This window comes from Anastrepha obliqua, chromosome 3, assembly GCF_027943255.1.
Source record: "Anastrepha obliqua isolate idAnaObli1 chromosome 3, idAnaObli1_1.0, whole genome shotgun sequence".
Lineage (NCBI taxonomy): Eukaryota > Metazoa > Arthropoda > Insecta > Diptera > Tephritidae > Anastrepha > Anastrepha obliqua.
The window spans coordinates 91,242,722-91,263,344 of record NC_072894.1 but is presented as its reverse complement, the minus strand read 5'-3'; the positions used below and the strand labels follow the sequence as shown (position 1 = coordinate 91,263,344).

General features: G+C 37.5%; 2 protein-coding genes across 4 annotated transcripts; one reads left to right on the top strand and one right to left on the bottom strand.

Annotated features, from left to right (window-relative positions):
- Nucleotides 1–2,193: 2,193 nt before the first annotated feature.
- LOC129241552 (uncharacterized protein KIAA1143 homolog) lies at nt 2,194–4,615 on the bottom strand. Its single transcript, XM_054877949.1, has 3 exons — nt 4,311–4,615; nt 4,115–4,259; nt 2,194–2,447 (listed from the first exon to the last, which is right to left on the bottom strand). Exons 1-3 carry the CDS (start codon nt 4,416–4,418, stop codon nt 2,194–2,196), a joined length of 507 nt encoding a protein of 168 aa, XP_054733924.1. The 5' UTR covers nt 4,419–4,615.
- On the top strand, nt 3,522–17,018 carry LOC129241550 (uncharacterized). Of its 3 annotated transcripts, none has more exons than XM_054877948.1 (4): nt 3,522–3,585; nt 14,060–15,092; nt 15,155–15,366; nt 15,430–17,018. In XM_054877948.1, exons 2-4 carry the CDS (start codon nt 14,094–14,096, stop codon nt 16,802–16,804), a joined length of 2,586 nt encoding a protein of 861 aa, XP_054733923.1. In that variant the 5' UTR covers nt 3,522–3,585; nt 14,060–14,093; the 3' UTR covers nt 16,805–17,018. The 3 variants fall into 3 exon arrangements, with proteins under 3 accessions (XP_054733923.1, XP_054733921.1, XP_054733922.1); XM_054877946.1 differs by lacking the exon at nt 3,522–3,585 and adding an exon at nt 13,461–13,647; XM_054877947.1 differs by lacking the exon at nt 3,522–3,585 and adding an exon at nt 13,787–13,951.
- Nucleotides 17,019–20,623: the final 3,605 nt, after the last annotated feature.

The following is a 20,623-nucleotide window of genomic DNA, read 5'->3' as shown; positions in this document are numbered from 1 at the left end:
AAGATAAGTTTTTAGTCTAAGTACACTCCTAAATCCACGATTTATACATTATACCAACATTTTTACGGGAAAATGTAACACACTTTGCGCTGAAATTTCTTGCTGATTTGCAATAATAAAGCTACATTCTTTTTGAACCTGCTACATGCGCATGTAATAGGCGTTTGGGTGTTTGGCCGAGCAACTCCTCCAATTTATGTTGCGCGTCGTGATTTTGTTCCACACATAGAACAAATGGAGTGACCTACAATTTTAGGCCGATTCCGAACGGCAGATGATTTTTATGAGGAACTTTTTCATGGTAGAAATATACTCGAAGCTTTAAGTCGATAAAACTGTTACAAATATTTTGTACTACCAATTCTACTATACTTCGATGTAACGATAAGTAATTATTCTGATACTCAACCGCCAGCTTTTGCCTTTATAAGGGACGAACTAATTTATACAAGGTGGTGCCACCACCTCATAATCTTCTTGTTTAAACTAGTAAATTGCTATACTGAGTGGTTTCATTAGCTGCACCCTGTTTTGGTTAAAAGTGTTCGCAGCGGAATACAATTCCCACTAAAAAATGTGCAAAAGTTATGTAGATAATATAATAATGAAGATAATAAATTATTGTTGAGGTTGGCACACACTTAATAGAGCGTTTTTAATTTTTGATTTTGATCTTTCCATAAAATAATTCAAATTGCAGAGCTAAATAGTTTAGAGAGCATCTTTTATAAAGCAATAAATGCTACTCTAGACGGAATGAGGTTCAGTCCACTAGACAGAGCTAGTTTACAGGGGCGGGAAAAATCTGAGTCATTCCGGTACGTAAAATTGGCTGTCATGGGAATGTCAGAGGAAGTCTCACTGGTCTGCTATGCTGACGTTTGTTCGATAACGGCTTCCGGCAATGACATCGATAATTTCTGTTTCAAAGTGAACGTTTATCTCTTTACCTGGACGATGGAGGTGAAACTACAGCTAAAGGTGAATGTCGATAATAAACCAATATAGATCGTTAGCAACCCCAAAATTTCGGTGTCACCTTCGATAGTTTGCTCTCCTTTTCAGCGTTACAACCGCGAATGCCACTAAGGTCCAAAACCGCACCAAGGTCCTCAAATTACCAGCCGGTAGCTCTTGGGGCAAAGACAAAGAAATGGTGCTGGCGATATTTAAAGCGATTGTCCGGCCACTGATTCATAGTGGACAAAGCTTCAGACCGGTCAAAATACTGCAACCAGAACACCTATGCAATGCCTCTTGACGTCATCCCTGCAACAGTTGTGCAACCCGAGCCTTACATGCTCCCGATTAAGGAGCCCAGCAAATTGCTCAGCAATCAGCTCAGTATACCGTTGTTGCTGTTGTTATTGTAGCAGCATAAACATTCCCCATACTAACATACGGAGAATGCTGCTGGAGTGACAGTCCTTGGCCGGATATAAATCCGGGTCGTTTCGGTAACGTAGAACCGACTGTCGTGGAAACGTAGTATTCCGTATTTTCATCTGCTTGGCGAGACACACGTAACTTTGATTCAATTACGATTTGCATATTGAAATAGGTTAAACTTACTTTCTATTATTTCATTATTCCTACTTATTCCGAATAGACCACGACATAATATATGCCCTGCATGTGAAGGCACATCGCACGATTCTAACCACCTATTCACATACCCTCTCAAACCCACTCGCCTAAAGCCCCTCTCCTTCTGGACCCAACCTGTCGAAACAGCACGTTTCATGGGCCTACCGTTAGATGGGTTAGACCATGACGATCGGTGACTACACCGCACTGGTAGGCCTTGTAAAGCGCTACAACAACTCTAAACGGAATAGTACCATAATGTACATCCTAATATAAGACGCAGGAGCGAACTTCATATTGTCTGTTTGGTCTCGGAAACAAGAAACTTGAAGAAAGTGGAGCTCGGTTGAAACCGATGGCTTAGGTGTTTACATGCCACCTAAGACATTTTCATCTGCTGGGTTTTAGAAACAAAAAGAGTTAACCTTTGTATTAAGCATTTTTGATTTAATGCAAAATGTAATGTGAAAAATTTTTGCATAATTAAGCCGTAAACTACTCTGTTATTATGATTTCTTACTTACATTGTGATCATCAAATGGAAGTGGAGGACACTGTTTATTTTGTAAACAATGCCTTATTTAAAGTTGTAGTTTTTAAAGAGGATTACTCCTCTTCGTCTTCCTCGTCAATATTAAATGATAATGTATTTTTGTGAATTTTCCTCTTATTTTTAGTTGATTTTAACTCCTCCTTATTAATTTTTTTTCTTTCTTCTGGGTTGTTCGATCTAGTCCCTTTCAAACTGCTGTTTGTAGATCTTGAGCTGGTATAATTGGACGTTGATGTATGGTTCCAGTTTTCTTTACGCTTCTGGAACACTATTGGCCTACTCAGATCGGACCGAGCTTCCGCTGCTTCTGTTTGGAGAAACAAATATATGTATATGATGTAATAAATTTATCATTTATAAAAGAAGATATATAGAATTTGAATTCTTACTATTATCATTAAGTAGTGTTTGGCTTTCTTTCACATTGAAAACTTAAAATCTTAAAAACCCGTACCCATGAAATTTTGTTTTTTGGCATCACATGGATTTCGCCCGCGTACAACTTACTCACGGGCCAAGCTGTATTACCCCGAACTACTCCACACCGCTATTATCCCCTTTTAACTATCTTAAAATTATACGTTTGTAATATTTTCGTAATTTGTACTATTCCTTCTTGACTTTCTTTCGGTTACTGGCTTTTCATTGATCTGTTTTCCCTCCCCGTTCGGCCTACCAGCTTACAAATTTACAAATGTCATACATACATATGTACTAGAGTCGAAAATGCCAGTCTGCATAGTTTGGATTTGTCGTGACAGCCTTCAGCCTGCCAACTCGCTACCTCATTGAAAACGCTCTTCACTCCTCACGCCTTATAACATTAATCCACCGCGCACCGTCTGCCACATTCAACGCTCCAAATTCTATTCATTACTGGCTTGGACAAAACCACTTGCCATTCTCTTTCCTTCTTTCATTTACTGTTTTTTCCACTTCTCTTTCTTTACTTTGCTTTTTGCACGACCGTTTGCTGTTCTTTTCCCTTCCAACTTCTCACTACACCATAGCTACAATGGCATCTGCTACTACTGCAGCTATTGCCTGCTTCATCAAATTCTCTTTAACACCATTTTCATCGGTCCGTTTGCTTTAGCGGAGCCCCAGTATGCTGTCTAAACGTGTGCGTGTGTGACCGCATCAAGGGTGCTCCGCTGGCATACAATATACGTCGGTGGTAGTGGAGGTGTCTTAAACTGATGTACAGCATTTCACGCAGCCTTGATGAAGATGCAGGCGCGCATCTAAGAAAACGAGAGACCACCGAGGCGTGGCTTTGCGAAAATATTAAGCAGGAGGTGGTATGAGATACAGCGAAAATGAGACTCCTCTGGGCCAAAATTTATAGGTTAGGTATATTTTACCGAGGACATTGCGCATTTTCAACTTTCAAAGAACTTAAAATTGACAAACATCAACATATTTGTATTATAAAAATAGTTGTGGTAAGTGCAAATTTTTACTATTCCCAATTGGATTATTCATTATATGAAACACTTTTTTTATTTTCTCAATTTTTGAATTATCAATCAAGATTGAAGACCGAAACACTTGTATCCTTATTAAAACTCCATTTGAAGAAAAATATTACTTAAACACAAATAAATAATGTAAAAATTGCACTTTTTCATATACCTTGGGATTTTTCACTTTTTTGTTAAATTAAATTTTGCATTTGGCGAAAATGAGGAAAAAGCGTGGACGAAACGGTTAAAGCAAAGAAACGACACAACGCTCGACTCTGACTCAACTGAACTGAAATGACAGCTAAAATTGACAGCATGCAGCCAATCAGGCAACACTCTACGCGAAGAAAAAAACAAGGAAGAAAAAATACAATAACAAATAACAGATTAGACGAACAAGCAATTCGAAGTAGGGAACGGAGGCATCACTTTGTGCATCTACATATACACGGCAGATTTTCTGGGCGCAAAATAATTTTATCTTTGTTCTATACAAATGCATATTTACCTCTTGCGATTCGTGTCTCCTCTTCCAATACCTCCTCGGCGGTTAAATCGCCACTCTGCAAAACCACGATTTGGGGCTTCTCGTCTTCACGATCTGGGCACCCTTCACTATCTGAACTGTTATTATCGGTATCAAGTTTTTGACGCTAAAAGTTTAATTTATTTAATGCACCATAACCCATCTGAACACCTCTTACCTTAGTTTCAACAGTTGGGGACTCTTTAAACCCGATTTGTGCTTTTAACTTTACTAAAAAACTTGGATCTTGAGGTTTTACGTATGATATATTACGCTTTCCAGACATTATTGACCAACGTTCTGTGTATTAACACTGACAAACACTCTCTAGCAGATATTCACAAAATTCATATTACTTCATTGTTACGAATATACATGCGCCTATAATTTTACTTCTTGGATAAAATTAGAATCAAAACAAATAAGTTAAAACTTTCCCAACGAAAGACACGATGAAGCATTATTTCCAGCGCGCACACTTTGCCACTAATTTTATGACATATCAAACTGGTGACGCAAAACAGGGTGGTAAATAAGATAAGCGAACCTATTTAATGCAATTATATTAAAACATTACATTATAAATTATTTTAAGTACATTTAATTATATTATATATAACTTTTTTAATGATGTTATATATTAAATAATAATATAAGTTTGTTTAACTAAACTACTTTTAGAAAAAGCTTTTATTTATTTTATTGTCAACCCTGCTCGAGCATCTTATGCTGAAAACAGTGATAGACGTACGTAGTCCCTTACCACAGCCCCTAACGAGCACAAAACTGAGCAAAACAGAGAACAACTGCGTTCTTTTAGTTACATATTTACTCAATACATCGGTTTGTGTGTATGTGTTTGGTTGTATATATCTACACAATGTTGCCATTGATATTTTTTCTTACACACTTTTTCACACATTCGCGTTATCAGTAACAGTTTTTCATTGGTTAATAAACCAAAGTCAAAAATTAACAAATGCAAATAGTTCATTTATCTATAATTAAAATTATTTAACAGTGTTTTTAAGTTATTTTAATAAAAATTATAATTTTTTTAAATTTATTTTGTAAATGATTTCGAAATGTACTGCTTGGCAACACTGTGTGGTGAGATAGCAATCAGATGACATGGTTCTACGGGAATTTTCAAAAATCGTGAAATAAAATCTACGATACTACGGTACGGAAGGAAGGAATTTTTCATTTACATGAAAAAAAAATGCATGCATAGAAAGCGTTTTTCATCAAATGATGAGGTTATAACAGCTGTGGAAGCGTATTTTGCAGCCCTTCCAGATTCTCACTTCAGGTATGGGGTTCATAATCTCGTTGGAACAAGACCTATCTATCTTTGGATCTCGTCCCTGCTTGGTGATAGGGAAATAAATGCTGTGGCAGGAGGGGCTAGAATCACTAGGTTCGTACATAGCGGTTCACCGAAGGGCGGCGTCCTCTCGCCTCTCCTTTGGCTAGTAGCTATTGATGAAGCGTTAACTCGCTTAAACAGGGGAGGGGTAAAGGTGGTAGCATATGATGACTTGGTCCTAATGGTCTCAGGACCCTTCTCATCAGTAATGGCTGACATTTTGGAAGGTGTACTGGCTACAGTCAGTAGTCGGGCTGCCAGTTGCGGTCTCAGAGTCAACTCTGACAAAACGGAGTTGATGCTATTCACCAGGAAATACAAGCCTTCGCCTTTTAAGCTTCCAAGGCTAAACAACCAGTGTCTTACACTCGCATCAGAATGCAAGTATATTGGTGTAATACTTGACCCCAAGCTCCACTGGAAGCTGTACATAGAAAATCGAGTTAAGAAGGCCAGTATATACGAGCTGCCGAAACTAGAAATTACGATAGTTATTAAGTACATGCATCTATGTATATACTAGCGGACCCAACAGATTTCGTTCTGTCAAATAGATTTTGAATGTGGCAGTTTATAAGTCGACCTTAAAAACTTTTTACTCTGCTGATCCTCACACACCGCCTTATCATCGTGGTGACGGTTCTGTTCAGGAGAATTAAGAAAAAGGGTCAGCTCGGATTAGATTAATTACACTGTGTGACAAAAAAAAAAATTAAATATACTTTTATGGAGACCTAGCACAACTTGTGGCTATAGAAAAACTAAAAAAATGGTATAGGAGAAATTTAAATACACCCCCAAAATCTCATTTTATGGCCATACAACCGTTTTTCAGTAGGTTGATGGTTGAATTAAAATTAATAGAGTTGTGTGGGTTTTAAGATTTTTTCTTTTTTTTTACTACGAGATTTGGTATGCGTTTCGAAGCATGAAAATGATAACAAGTGTCATTATAAACACATAATATTTATTGGAGTATTGTGCAGTGCAGCATTGTACGGTATGGTACGGTGCGGTACGGTGCAGTACACAACGGAACTGGTGCCAAACTTAAAAATGCATTGGAAACGGCCCTTTGGAGTTTAGTATGGTACGGTACATTTGTCATTCTTTTCATCAGTTTTGAATACTTTTCTGTAAGAAATTCGATCATCATCATTCATCTGAAGTCCTCATCAACTATCCATTGTTTAAATCGAGAAGCGAGCGTTTCAGATTGTCTTTCCGATAGAAGTAAATCACGTGAAAGATCCTGAAAATCTGAATTTGATATAATGTGTCGTCCTGAAGACTTAGAACCAGACGGAAAGTACTCTTCATCATCAGGTTTATTGTTATCAGTTTGATCATCATCAGCAATGAGTTGAACTTCCTTCAGTTCTTGCAGTTGAGTCAATCATATCGTCCAAGACTGCGGGGTTCTTAACAGTTGCAACATCAGCATACTTTATGTGCTTTCGAGCTTTATAATTATGACCGTTTACGTCCGTTTTACAAAAATAACAATCATCTGGTTTATGATAAGGCTGATGATGCCACATCATCGGAGAATATTGAGAAATTCGACTTTTCTGGCAACGTTATGATTTATATCTCTTGAATTTCAATGAAACAAACAATAAAACTTTGGCGTTTTAATAAGGTTAAATTATAATAACAAACTTCTTTTGTTAATCAATGTACAGTGTGAACTTTGGTACACTTGGGAGCTTTTTCATATTTCTATTGAAAAAAAAATGTGCTATAATATGTCAGATATTTTCGTAAGTTCTAACCAGTTCTGTTGTATGCAGTACAGTGTACTCTTATGTATACATATACACTCCAATAAATATTACGTATCTATAATAACGCATCAAAACACGTCCTTATTCCCATTTAGCGTAAGTTATACCTACATACCAAATTACTAAAAAAAAATAAAATAAAATCTTAAAACTCACACAACTCTATTAATTTTAATTCAATTACAGTCAACTATAACTCATTCGACGCAAAACTAAATTTACTATAACAGTAGTGTACTAAAAAAAATCCTCAATAACGGATAATATCGTAAAAATTATGTCAAAGTCGAAAAAATAGAGAAAAAATAAAAAAAATCCAAATACTTCCGTCTACAGTCTCGTCAGTTGTCATTTCAGAAAATATGTCAACACACTGTCAAAAAGGCTTGATTTTGTTCTTTTGAACTAAAAAAGCAAATTCGAAATCGGATGGAAATTGGCGAAGTTAGGATTTATTCTTCACATCAACCTACTGAAAAACGGTTTTATGGCCATAAAATGAGATTTTGGGGGTGTATTGGAAATTTCTCCTATACCATTTTTCTTAGTTTTACTATACCTACAAGTTGAACTAGGTCTCCATAAAAGTATAATTTCACTGTCGCACAGTGTTATTAATGTTTGCCTTTTGTTATCCTCAAATACATATGTTTTATCTTTTGGTATTCTTAAAATATGCTTGGATTTGTTCAGCCCTGCATGATTATTCTTAGAATTTACTTAACTATTTTTATTTATTATTTGTGAATGAAATATTCCTTAATTCGTTCTGAAACTAAAACAGAAGGAAGAATATTGCGAGGCCAATCAAATCAATAGCTCTTACATTTTCTGACTTTTCAATTTGGTCAGGTTCACGATATTATCACTTTTGTGTAAACGCATTAGATCATCCAATGCAAACACGCACACACACGAAAGCGCAATATTTGTTTGAGAAAGAAAAGGGCTGTTTTAGGGTTTTCTCGAAAATTATTCGAATTTTTCTCGCCGTACAAACCATCCTTGGACTTCTAGAAACATTTTAAAAAAAGAATTGTTAAGATTGGTCCATGCGTTGTTGAGTTATGCGCTTACCAACACATTTCATTTTTATATTATAGATGCTTATGTAAACGCGTGCATGGAACTAAATAGTAACATATGAGGGCATACCAAGAATTGTTTACAATTTTGGAAAACATTGCAGATATAATTAATTTGCCCTTTAACGAAAAATTGTTTGCATATTTGGGCCGTGAAACAGATGGATACTATCATCAACAAAAACATAGGACTAAAATTGAGAAAAACACGTGAAGTGGGTTGGTGTTATTATTCTTGAAATTAAGCGATTTCTTGTATTTAATGAGTCAGATGAAAAAAGCTACATTACGTAGTTATTGGTCAATAGATACATGAATTGAAACATAGATATTTGGAAGCACGAAACTTTGTAACTTTTGTAAAGTAGCATTACAAAAGCAACTGTTTTACAAAATATCATACAATAAAGCAATTTTAGAATTAGATACTATGACTAATTAAAAAAGCTTCCTTCAAATATATATTAATTTAATAGAGTTACCAAAGTTGTATTACACGCCGCCCAAGTTATTTTGAGGTCTAATATCACCGGTCTTAGCTTCTTCAACTTCCTCCTGGCGTCCTCGGTATCTAGCGCTGAAATGACCGCCGCTATATCCACCGCGTATCCCGCGGAATATGTTTCTTCTGGCATTTCTATGCTTAGGATTTTATGGTAGCTCAGATTATAGAGATCGGGGCCGAGAATAGATTCTTGCGCTGCGTCAGATGTTACCCATTTAGTTTTTTGATCATCTGGTGTATCGTACAGAAGTTCACGCTCGCTCATATAGCTCTAGAGGATCCTTATCAAGTATGCGGGTATTCGAAACCTTTCTCGCAGTGCTTTTGTTAAGTCTGCCTATTTGTAAGCTATTAAAGGCGTTTCGTACATTAAGCGTAGCCAGGACGACGATGCGCTTCGGAGGCGGGTCGAAAGCTGTATTGCGTTGCAGATTATTCTGCGCACTAAACAGACTCTGCTAGTCTGCGCTTTTTTCGAGCAGTTTTCTGGCTTCTCCAGCATGCAAATTGGGCGCCAACCTGACGGTTGATCTGGGTCGCCTTCACCCTTAATGATTAGCATTAGCTTTTGCCTTTTCCACAGCATTCGAAAGATGCTTTGAGCAATGCACGAATTATAAACTTCGAGCATCTCGTCTGATCAGTTTTCGGCCACAAGCATGAGGACTTCAGCTGGAATACCATTTGGGCCAGGAGCTTCATGCCTTTTGAGGCTTCTTGCCGCAGTTTTAAGCTCTTCTTTAGTGAAGGGCGGAAGCATCTCGTCTACGATGTTGCTGATGGTATCGCTGTCTAGATGTGGGACTGTAAAGTTTGCACATAGCTTTCCCGTTACGATCTTATAGCTCAGTCCAGGGGTTGCTGTTTAGATCACTTCGAAGTTCTTCCCATTTTTCTTTCTTACTAGCAATGATTGCTGTTTCAGCGTCTTCCTGGATTGCCTGAAATAGTCGACTTCTAGCTGTGTCTCTCTGTTTCACCTGACAAAACTTACCAAACATGGTAGTGACCTTATCGAAGTTCTTTTCGACATTTTGCTTTCGTTGTATTCAGATTTTCGTATTTTTATACAAGTGGTACTTTGACTTTTTTAAAAGAGAATGTGCAAAAAAATCTGGGATAAAAAGTCTCAAACTTCTCTGGCCAATCGTGTATTATATTTTGCAATGGGGTGAGCATTCCCTTCTATTTTAGTTTCAGATTCATATCCTCTTATGTTCAGCGCCGCCCAGAAGATTCCAAACAAGTACTTGAATACAAGTCTTATTTATAACACGAATGCTTTGTAACACGAATGTTTTGCATTTACTCGTATAACTCGAATGCAATGCATTGAGTGTAAAGCGCAAGACATAACCATCTTTACTTTACTTGGGAGCTTTTTTCACTCATCGTGATTATCATGATCAGAAGCACCAATTGGTTTTGGAAGTGCTCGCCAACACTAAGATCGTGCCGTGTTATGAGCGAACTGAAAAAATGCATTAATAATTTCAAACGATTGGGTTGTGAATTGGAGTTATAAGGTGAGTCCTGATATATCGTTGGCAGCAATATGAATACCATTTTTACTGAGCAAATGATAAAAGTGAGCAGAGTTAATGCGGAGCGTGATCGTGTAGGTGAATACATATTTGATATACTTGTATGATCGCCACAGCACCTTATTACAATACATGCCTGGTGTCACATATAAATGGGTTGTTCAAAAGGAATTTAAATTTACTAAATTTATAAAGTACTCTTTAAGTGTTTATAGAAAATGTAATTTATATAAAGTAGAGAATAAAAATTAAATAGATTTGAATTTATACACTTTAATTCACCCTGTGAAATTCTTTATTTTTTACTATATTACTATTACGCATGTATACAGGTTTGGTTGTAGATCGGACCCAAAAAAATAAACTGTAGGTCCCTCCATTTGTGGAACAACATCAAGACACACACCACAAATAGGAGGAGGAGCTCGGCCATAAAACCAAACGGGGGTACGCGAGTTAATACCATTTGGTGATATTTGAGCAAAAATAATATTTTTTGGTTACACTGAAATGTGCACTCTTTATTCATAATCTTTAGACTGAATAGTTTACATAAATCTTATTGCGACTTTCACTATTGAGATGCATCGGTCGTTATCTGTTTACTAGTAGGTAGCTATTGTTTGGCTTAGTGACAAGTTCTGTTGTTTTGGTGTTGTGTACATAGTTATCATACAAGGTTAACAGTCTCCCTCTCTGAAAGGTCCCCACAGCTTCTGCAATGTGGGTTAAATGGTAACCATAGCTTTTTCGCGTGTGTACCGATCGCCCAGTGACCGGGAAACACAGCTACGAGTTTGGAAATTGAAAGGCGAGGAGTCCAAAGGACTTTCTGAGTCCTTCGTATATCATATTGGGACCAAAGGGTTTTCGAAATAGCACTTGAAAAATGGAGCTCCATCTTTTCTGCACTTCCGTGAGAAATAATTTGTGCAGTTTCCCTTTAACAACTATTAGGGGGATGCCCATGACCGGGGAGGAGGTCTCTGGCAAGCTCATCAGAAATTTAATTTCCCTCTAGGTTCCTATGTCCTGGAACCCAGATCAGAGAAATGTTATCTGCACACCCAATAGATTTGATCTCTTTACAGGAGTTTACTAATTTCGTTCTGCACTATGGAGTCGTCAGAGCCTTGATCGCGGCTTAACTATCGGAGAAAATGTTAATATCTCCCTCGCATTTTGCATGCCTGCAGGACCGTAAAGACTTCTGCCTGAAAAACACTAGCAGTATTCATCAGTCTAAAGGGGATAGATAAATTGGCTGATTTAGAAAAAACCCCTTCTTTGCCTCCCGATTCCATCTTGGAACCGTCAGTGAAGACAGAGATGCAAGCTTCGGTGCAAATTTTCCCTCGATCCAATCCTGCCCATTTGGAAAGATTGCCCTAGCACGACCCTCAAACTGTAGTTTGCGGATAGTGAGATCTGTCCGAAGTTCGGAGAAATACGGTGTTAACTGCCCGAAAATGCTACCATATCCCTTGAGAGATTGCCTCCAGAGGCCAACCTCTTTTAACCTGATTGCACTTTGAGCACGGAGGAAATAACGTAAAAGTCGATGGGAAGTAAGTGTAAAACGATATTCAGGGCAACACTGGGGCAAGTTTTACATGCTCCGGTAATGTCACTGCATGTAGTCCTTTGCACACTCCTCAGTTTCGTGATATTATAGCCCTTCCGAATAGCTTTCCACCAAACCAGGCATCCATACGTTAAAATTGTCAAAATCACTGCGTTGTACATCCACAGCACGACCTATGGCTTGAGTCCCCATTTTTTACCGAATATAGATTTGGAGGAGTAGAAGGCTATACTGGCCTTCTTTATGTAGATTCCTGTGTAGCTTCCAATAGAGCTTGGGGTCAAGTATCATTCCAAGATACCTAACTACCGATGAAAGCGTCGAAAGGGCGGAGGTTTATATTTTCTGGTAAATAGCACCAGCTCCGTTTTGTCAGAGTTGACTCGGAGGCCACAAGTGGTAGCTCAGCGACTAAGTACAGCCAGTGACCTTTCCAAAATCTCAGCCATGACTGAGGGAAACGGTCTCGATACCATTAGGACAAAGGCGTATACTGCTACCTTAACCCCACTCTTGTTTAGCATTATCACAACTTCATTGTAAGGTGGAGTAAGATTGAAGTTATTTGGGTCGAGACACTGTGGGGTTCAAGGCAACGAACTAGTTGATGAATTGGTAGACTGCGGTTCTGCGGAGGATGAGGATAGTCGCCTTCGGGCTTTCGCCAGACGTAGATAGAAAATATATGAATCGATGTTCTCTTTTCCTCCGCAAACTGCTAAGGTTCTTAAAAAATCTGATTCATCAAGATTATATTTCCTTGTAAATAGTGCAATGGTGGATTTACATTCAGTCCCACCTCGTTGCTCTTAACTTATTTGAATTCCATGGCTTGGGGTATCTTCCAATTCGCCCTTGTATCTGAAGTAATTCCTCAACAGCTATGTATATTCCACAAGAATGGAGATGGCGTTCAACAGTTTATATTTCTACCTTTCTGGCACTGATCTTGCCATTTATCTAAACCACCAAAGTATTGCAAATATGATATAGCAGATTTCATCACTCAGGAGTGTTTCGTACGCATATGAATTTAAAACTTTCAAAGCTTCTTAATGAAAAGTAAAAAGGACTAAAAAGGACGATATAATAAACAATTTATATCACTAATGTCGACAGGGCTGATATGGTTGAAATAATTTTACCATTACTTATTTATCTGTGTTAATATTTGATTTTTAGTCTAATTATATCGATAATAGTGCAAAACTAGGCAATTCAATATTAAACTCCTAACTGTTTTTTATAGAACAACTGTATTTTGCATAAATGTGGCTAAGCCATTTACATGTGTAGTTGTGCATGAAGTTAAAAAAGGCGTAAGCACTACGAAGCTTTTGAAAAAGTTTTTTAAAATCACCAGGCGGCCTGGCCTGCCTCTCTTTCTCATCATGCAAAAGCTGAGCAAAAAGTTATTGAGTAAATGTTGTCAGTAGACCAAAAAGCCAATTCAGATAAACGCAGTAAAACGGCTAAGGAAATTTGTAAATAATTACTAAATAAATAAATCTAAATATGTGTAGTTCTATGCAAAAGTGGATTACTTAAATTAGTGTACGAAATGGTTGAAAGATATTCAGTTATATGTAGACACAGTATATAATTATCGCTGTGAAATAAATAATACGTTGAATAATCAGGTACGTTGAATAAACCAGGTGTTCTCCATATAGTTGTTTTGAAACTTTAAGGAATGTAAAATATTAAAAATTGCTCATCTGTCGAACTTTATTTAAATTATTCTTTAAAAAGTTAGTTGTGGAATTTTCTATAGTGAAATTTGTGGCAAATTGAATTCCTTTACATGTAAAAAAGCAACATTTCAGTATCTCAAGCCGTCTTGCTGCTGCGCATGTCACTACCAGGCTATTTTGCCTCCCTTAAGTGCTTTTATTTGTTGCTGTGTCTGCGAGCTTTTTTGTTGCAAGGTCTTGTTCGGAACTGGTAAAGGCCACATCTTGTAATGACATTCGAAATAAAATATTCTATTGAATACTTATCGGATTAGGGTATTTGCTTGATATTGACCATTCAATATTTTCTTTTCAACAGCACCTTTTTAACAAATTGGTTTCACATCACGTAAATGGCTGCAGTTGTGCACGGCTGTGGTAGTGGCTCGAGTCCACGTCAACATCATGGCAGCAACATTTCGTGCGCTGGTTTGGCTCATCGTTCACAGCATCCACCACCCACACCCATGTATTCCACAACCAATAAAATACCGAAATATTCGCGATCCAATACGTCGATTAGTAAGCATCATCAGCTCTATGGTGTTGGAATTGGAAGTGTGGAAAGAGGTTTGGGTGCATGTGGTAACGCTGGCACACTCAGTAACACTCTTGCTCTCACCACTCATCAGTCCCAGTCCTTTAATACCTCCTTACCACCTATCACATATATGGCTACTACTGGTGTTGGTGGTGGGGGTTTACATCAACATTCCTACTCGAGCGCCCAGGCACCGGTGTCAGCGGATCCGTGCCGCAACTATTGGGGTCATCCGAGCCTCTATCGTGGTGGTCGTCATCACAATAAACGAAAATCGGCTGTGGAGCTATTGGCTGAGACAAAACCATTTTTTATAAAGTCAGACACTGTTATGGAAAGATTACATCAATCTAGCTATCGCGCTGCTACCATCGCCAGTGCTGGGAAACGGGGACGCAGCAGTGTGTGTGATGGGCGAGATGAATTGGGAAGTGTTAGTAGGTACAAGCCACCTGGTTATCCAACTGAAATAGTAGATGCACACGATATGCGCACGGAACATCGTTTTAGCGTTCCAACTTCTTCCACTGGAACTCTACATCAAAGTAGTCGCCCTAGTACGTTTCAGCATCATCATCATCATCATCATGATCATCATGCGCACATAAGCAGCAATACACGACACAGTGATCCTTCTTCAAGCAGCTTGTTGCAAAACAAGGTACGGATGTTGTTGGCTGGCGGTAATAGCGTTGAATCGGCAAGAGATCGCACAATTGGAGTTATTGGGCGGAGCTATCGTGGAGATCTTTTGCGAAAAATCGATTTCAAGAACAAAAGCAGTGGTCGCGGATGCCTTGCTGGCAAAGAGGTGAATCCCTTTTAGTTCATAAGCATATTCGAATTTTTAACTACGGGCTTTTTATTTTGCAGCTAACGTCTGTAAGCTTCTCCAATGACGATGATGCAACCATACGGCTGCCCCCACCCACTTTTATAACGCCGCAGTCCTTTGATAATATCTACAGTTACGGCGCTGAAAATAGTAGTGGCGATGAACCACTTGTACTGACTGAGAACTACCGACCTATTAGTCCGCCAGCCGAATACGCAGCAGAGTCTAACAAAACCGAGTCCCGCTTCAGGTACGTCGTTTAGTACAGGTTTGAATTTTTTGGCAAGTGTGTAATTGAACATTTTCTTTGCAGATATAATTACCAGCGTTCACATTCCCATTCACACGAAATTGCCGCCGATCGTAATTCTCAGTATAACATCAATAGTCATAAGTCATTACCTGACTTGCATTCGCAAATAAGTCGTCATTCGCCGCATAGCGAAATCCTCAGCTGTTGCAGTAGAGGCAATCGCTCAATCAAATCCGCCGGTGAGTCGTCTCTTAATCGTGACTCGGGCGGTTCTTCGGGCCACTACACTCACCGTAGCGAACCTTGTTATCGACAGCAACGTGACAGTGTCGATCGCGATATGTATGCACAGGCTAATACTGACAACTGTTGTATTAACACTATTTCCACGCCTATGGAGTACCGTCGGGATTCTGGTTCTTCAACACAACATAGTGCTAACTCAAATGGCGCCGGAGTAGGTTATGCTTCACCTTCGTTTTTGCGATCGGGGATCGGTGATTGTACCGAATGCCGTTGCAAGAATGTTGTACGTTTCGAGTCAGATGATTATTTGTTTAATTTTCCGACACCAGAGGTACCGGAGGCCTTTCAGGATGACTACACGCCGCCTTCGCCTTCAGTGCCCCGTTATGATATAGACGAGTCGCGTTTTTCTAATATACCAAGCTTTCAAAATTTGCAACTTCATCAGCAACAACAGACACAAACTCGAGAGCAAGACCAGCAGCAGTTCTTTAGTACTTCTGTTTATAGTAGCGGTAGCGTAAAGTCACCTAAAAGTCCAGCAGGTCAAAGTCCTGGCTCAGCACCTTCCGTTGAAGACATTAGTCCACCGCCTATAGAATTCAAACGACAACGTTGCATTCGCTTTAAAAGCCGAAATCGTATATCACTGCCAAACGCTCCATCACTTCCTAGTAGCATTGCGGCACAATGTGTGGAACGTGTGGAACCTTACCATGCTGGCTTGGATCAACACTCGTACTTCTTTCCAAGGTGTTTCTCTACGGATTCATATACATCACTAGGGAAAAACTATGCAGAACCCGTATCTCAGTCGACATCAGCCTTAGCGATGCAACTGAATGGTAGTCAATCAAATGACCGCGAAGCTGTAGTACTAGGTATAGCAGAAGGGAACTTTGAAGAACTAGAAAAATTTTTTGATCGACTTGGTTTAAATGATGAGAAGTTTCACGAGATATACAGTGTCCCCAGGCGGCGTAAGAGCGCCGATACCGACTCAGAAGGCTCTAGTACCGTTTTCTTCTCTGATGTGAGTACTGTAGATTCGATGCGACTTCCGGATAGCACTGAAACACAGCCACAAACCGCACAACCATATCGACCCTCTGAGCCACCATCTATTGTTGAGCGTAATGCTCGCATTATAAAATGGCTATGTAATTGCAGGAAGTTGCAATATGTTTAACGGAACGAGTAGAGATCTACAATATATAAGTAAATATACTATACATATACAATATATATGTAACAACCATGCATATTGACGTACTACATTATGTAATAAGCAAATACAAGTATATGTAATACCAAAATGAAAAATTAAAAGACTACAAGGGATTGTTAGGTGTATTCATAAAGAGTGAAAATGTATCAGAGTGGCAATACTTGTTCTTCTTGAAAATGGGCAATAAAGAAGTTAAATATAAATTTCTCGTGTTTCTATATATATATATACTACTAGCAAACCCGGCCCCCTTCGCTGGGCACACTAAAATAGAATAGATATGGTTTAGAACAGAAAATATATGGTTTTCATATTATTTATTTCTTTATTCTTTATTCAAGCGCTTTGGCATAAACAATATTTTTTGTTTTTCTATTTGTTTTTGAGTAAATATAAAATATAAATTGAAAATCAGGAAAAAAGAAGATTGTTTTTAAATTTCAAATCAACGCATATGAATAACTAAGAAACAATCGTCTTTTTTCCTGATCATCCATGAATTTTTCGTTTCAATTTATATGTTTTATTAAGCATTGGAGCTTTTTTAACCATTATTCATTTATATTTTTCAAAAAAAAAAAAAACGAAAAAAAAATTTTTTTCCGCGAACACATAATTTCATTCGGATTTCACATTATATTAAATTCTCAAATTTCGTAAGAAATTATTCACTGTTCCAAAATCCACTCCAAAAAAATTCACAAACAATTTTTACATGTTGCACTTACGTTTTTTCCTTATGGCATCCAAATCAGAAAGAAATATTGACACATTGTAACTCACATTGTCAATTTGACAGTTCAGTTCCGCTCCAAGCGTTAAAAAAGTAAGCGACATTATAGCTGGTTCAAAAGAACGCTGTACCCGTTGCCAGTGCTCCGAATTACAACCAAACTTTACGAAACCCATATTCAATACTTTCTTAACAATGTGCGTAAGTTTGGTTTAATTCGGTGCAAAGACACGGCGGGTCCACGTTTTGGCATATATTTCGAGACCCTAGTCATCAATAGGTATGAAAATTACCCCGTATTAAAGCACTTATCAACAGCTTTCATTTGATATCCATATTGTACAAACACATTCTAGGGTCCACGTTTTGGTCTCTATCTCGAGACCCTAGTCACGGAGCGGCATGAAAAATACTCTGGACTAAAGCATTCACCAACAGCTTCCATTTGATACCCATATTGTACATACACATCCGAAGGTTACCCGGGTCCACGTTTTGACCTATATCTCGAGCCCTATTTCCAAAATAAAATATAATCAATGTTACTCGTGGATGATGTAGCTTTCGAATGGTGAAAGAATTTTTAAAATCGGTCCAGTAGTTTTTGAGCCTATTCATTACAAACAAACAAAGTTTTCCTCTTTATAATATTAGTATAGAAGTATAGATATACAGCGGCCGCATTTTTATACTTGCGTTTAATATAGCGTACAAATAAAAATGTTGACACTTAATTGAGAGAGTCGGTGGATTGTAGTAAAGCCATAGTAGCTGTTCCTTTCTTTTCTCAATGAACTCATAACCGCCCAATCGAAACGAAATGTCCCTTCAAGGATATTCAAATATTTCTGCTTATGTTCTTTCTACTGTTTGTCTTTCTTTCAGCCTCAGGGTTGGAGTATTGGAATCTATTAGATCGGTCTGATCTAGCTAACAGATTCGTTACATTTTACTTCGCTGAACCATGTCCTCACTCGACGAACAAAAATTACACTCTATAAGGCGCAGAAGTTTGGCCAAAATCACGTAAGTATAGACAAGTTCTTCTTTCGTGATTCGGGAATCCGTACCGATCTTCTTCGATGATAAACTGTGGAGTAGGAGCATAAATCTCTTCAGTTTGTGAAAGTTTGTGACACTTGAAAGGTTTGCAAAATATTGTTCATAATCAGAAAGCTAATTTTTCTAAAATTGGGCGTGTGTGCTCATTACTAGTAAATGTAAATTTAGGAAAGTATTTATTTCTGGGTGAAGTTATGAACAAAAGTGCAGAAATCGAAACTTGGTTTAGGTGGGTTTGGTTGCTATCCAACTATAGTGTGACACAACCAACATTTTTTAGATAAACGAGTGCACTTTAAAGCGACATTTCAGTATTTTCAATAATCTTAATTATTTTTTTGTTTTCCGTTTCTGCACTTATTTCATATCAACCGTTCTTACTTATGCTAAGAGTCACGTGAGGTGGAACAAATATTCTAAATATAGGTTAAAATATTACGAGCAGGATTTTTATGTACCATACCGTTTTGATACCCCAGAGGGTTGAGAGGAAAGCAATTTATTTATTTATTTTTTATTTTCAATTCAAAAACTAAATTTTCACAACACATGGTAGCATGAACTGTCAGAATCCTGTTTATATGACAGGTGGTAAATATGGCAATGACTCTATCTTCTTTATCTTGTAGCCTGATTTTGATTCTATAGATATATATTTTTTATATGACAAGTTCCAGAAATAGTGCACAAAGTAATGCATATTGTTTGTTAATTGTTTCATAACATTTTTCAGCGCAGTGGGTATTCATTACACAGATCTACAAAATTTACTCTGTTTTGGTTTATTTTTTAGTTGAGGCTGTACACGATTCTGGCGTACGTTATGTTTATGGGTCCAAAAAAAAAATAATAACATAGACCTGTGTTATGGCTATCGCTGAATGTTGGACCAAAGAAACTATTTTTTCTTTGCAAATAGTTACGTATACGTATAGACGTGTCTGATCTCGGTGCTCCCGTCCTTGATATCATAACTTCAGTAAGTACAGCGTGACTTGCTGGCTTTCGCAGGGTGAATAGCTAACACGTGTTTTCAGAAAATTCACCTGCAAGTCGTTGTTGGGAATTCTTAGTGTAAATCCACGATTTTTTAGGCAGTCATGCGATTAGTGAGAAAAAAATGTCTTTAGCAAGCAATTTAATTTATTCATGATAATTTTCTACTACATCTCATAAATTATTTTAACTTTAAAATAACATTCCATTAATTATCTTTAAATAAGTGTAGCAGGATATAAAGAGAAAAACTTAAGAAAAAGTGCAAAGTATTGTTTTAATTTTAATCTTTAACTACAGCAAAAATTCTACATTTCAATTTCATATCTGAACTTTCGGATTTTCAATTACTTTTATATTTTGGGAATTCAAAAAAGGAAAGTAATCTTGCGAATGTAAAGGAATTGTCAGAAAATTATAAGAAAATTGCGAAATTATAAAAAATCCCGTTAATCGAAAAATAACCAACTCTTCATCTTTTCCATACTTTTATCTCGCCTATAAATTAGTTTTACAGCTTGTGGCTGAAAGTACAAATAAGCACATCAGGTAGCAGTATATTGAATAGCAAGGCATTTGTATTATTTTCCCTCTATTAGTTATCCAAAATTCTTGTTGAATGATGTTATTTTTCCTAACGTCAGTTCTGCATCTACGAAGTTTGTATCAATTAATGCAATAAATTATCCAAGTAATCGTGTGTTTTTTACGCGCATATAAAAAATATAATATGTGCCGATAAAAAAATGTATTCGCAACCATTTCATAACTGTGCGAAAATTGCTTCATATCAATTTTAAGCGCAGATACATATGCGCGTAAAAAAATTCAGGCCCATTGGAACTCTCTAAGTTATTTTCCAAATAAACATTTTCTACATTTTAAGAACTATCAAATTTTAATTTTGCTTCAAAAAGACAACGCATGATTCAATTATAAAAGGTTAGGTAAGCAATGACAAGGGGATTTCGACACTTCCATATAAAGGG

Coding starts and splice junctions, on each gene's coding strand:
- LOC129241552 (XM_054877949.1), bottom strand. CDS start 4,418: ATGTCTGGAAAGCGTAATATATCATACGTAAAACCTCAAGATCCAAGT. Junction 4,260..4,310: donor CCCCAACTGTTGAAACTAAG/GTAAGAGGTGTT, acceptor TTAAACTTTTAG/CGTCAAAAACTTGATACCGA. Junction 2,448..4,114: donor GGAGACACGAATCGCAAGAG/GTAAATATGCAT, acceptor TTCTCCAAACAG/AAGCAGCGGAAGCTCGGTCC.
- LOC129241550 (XM_054877948.1), top strand. CDS start 14,094: ATGGCTGCAGTTGTGCACGGCTGTGGTAGTGGCTCGAGTCCACGTCAA. Junction 15,093..15,154: donor GATGCCTTGCTGGCAAAGAG/GTGAATCCCTTT, acceptor TTTATTTTGCAG/CTAACGTCTGTAAGCTTCTC. Junction 15,367..15,429: donor AAAACCGAGTCCCGCTTCAG/GTACGTCGTTTA, acceptor TTTTCTTTGCAG/ATATAATTACCAGCGTTCAC.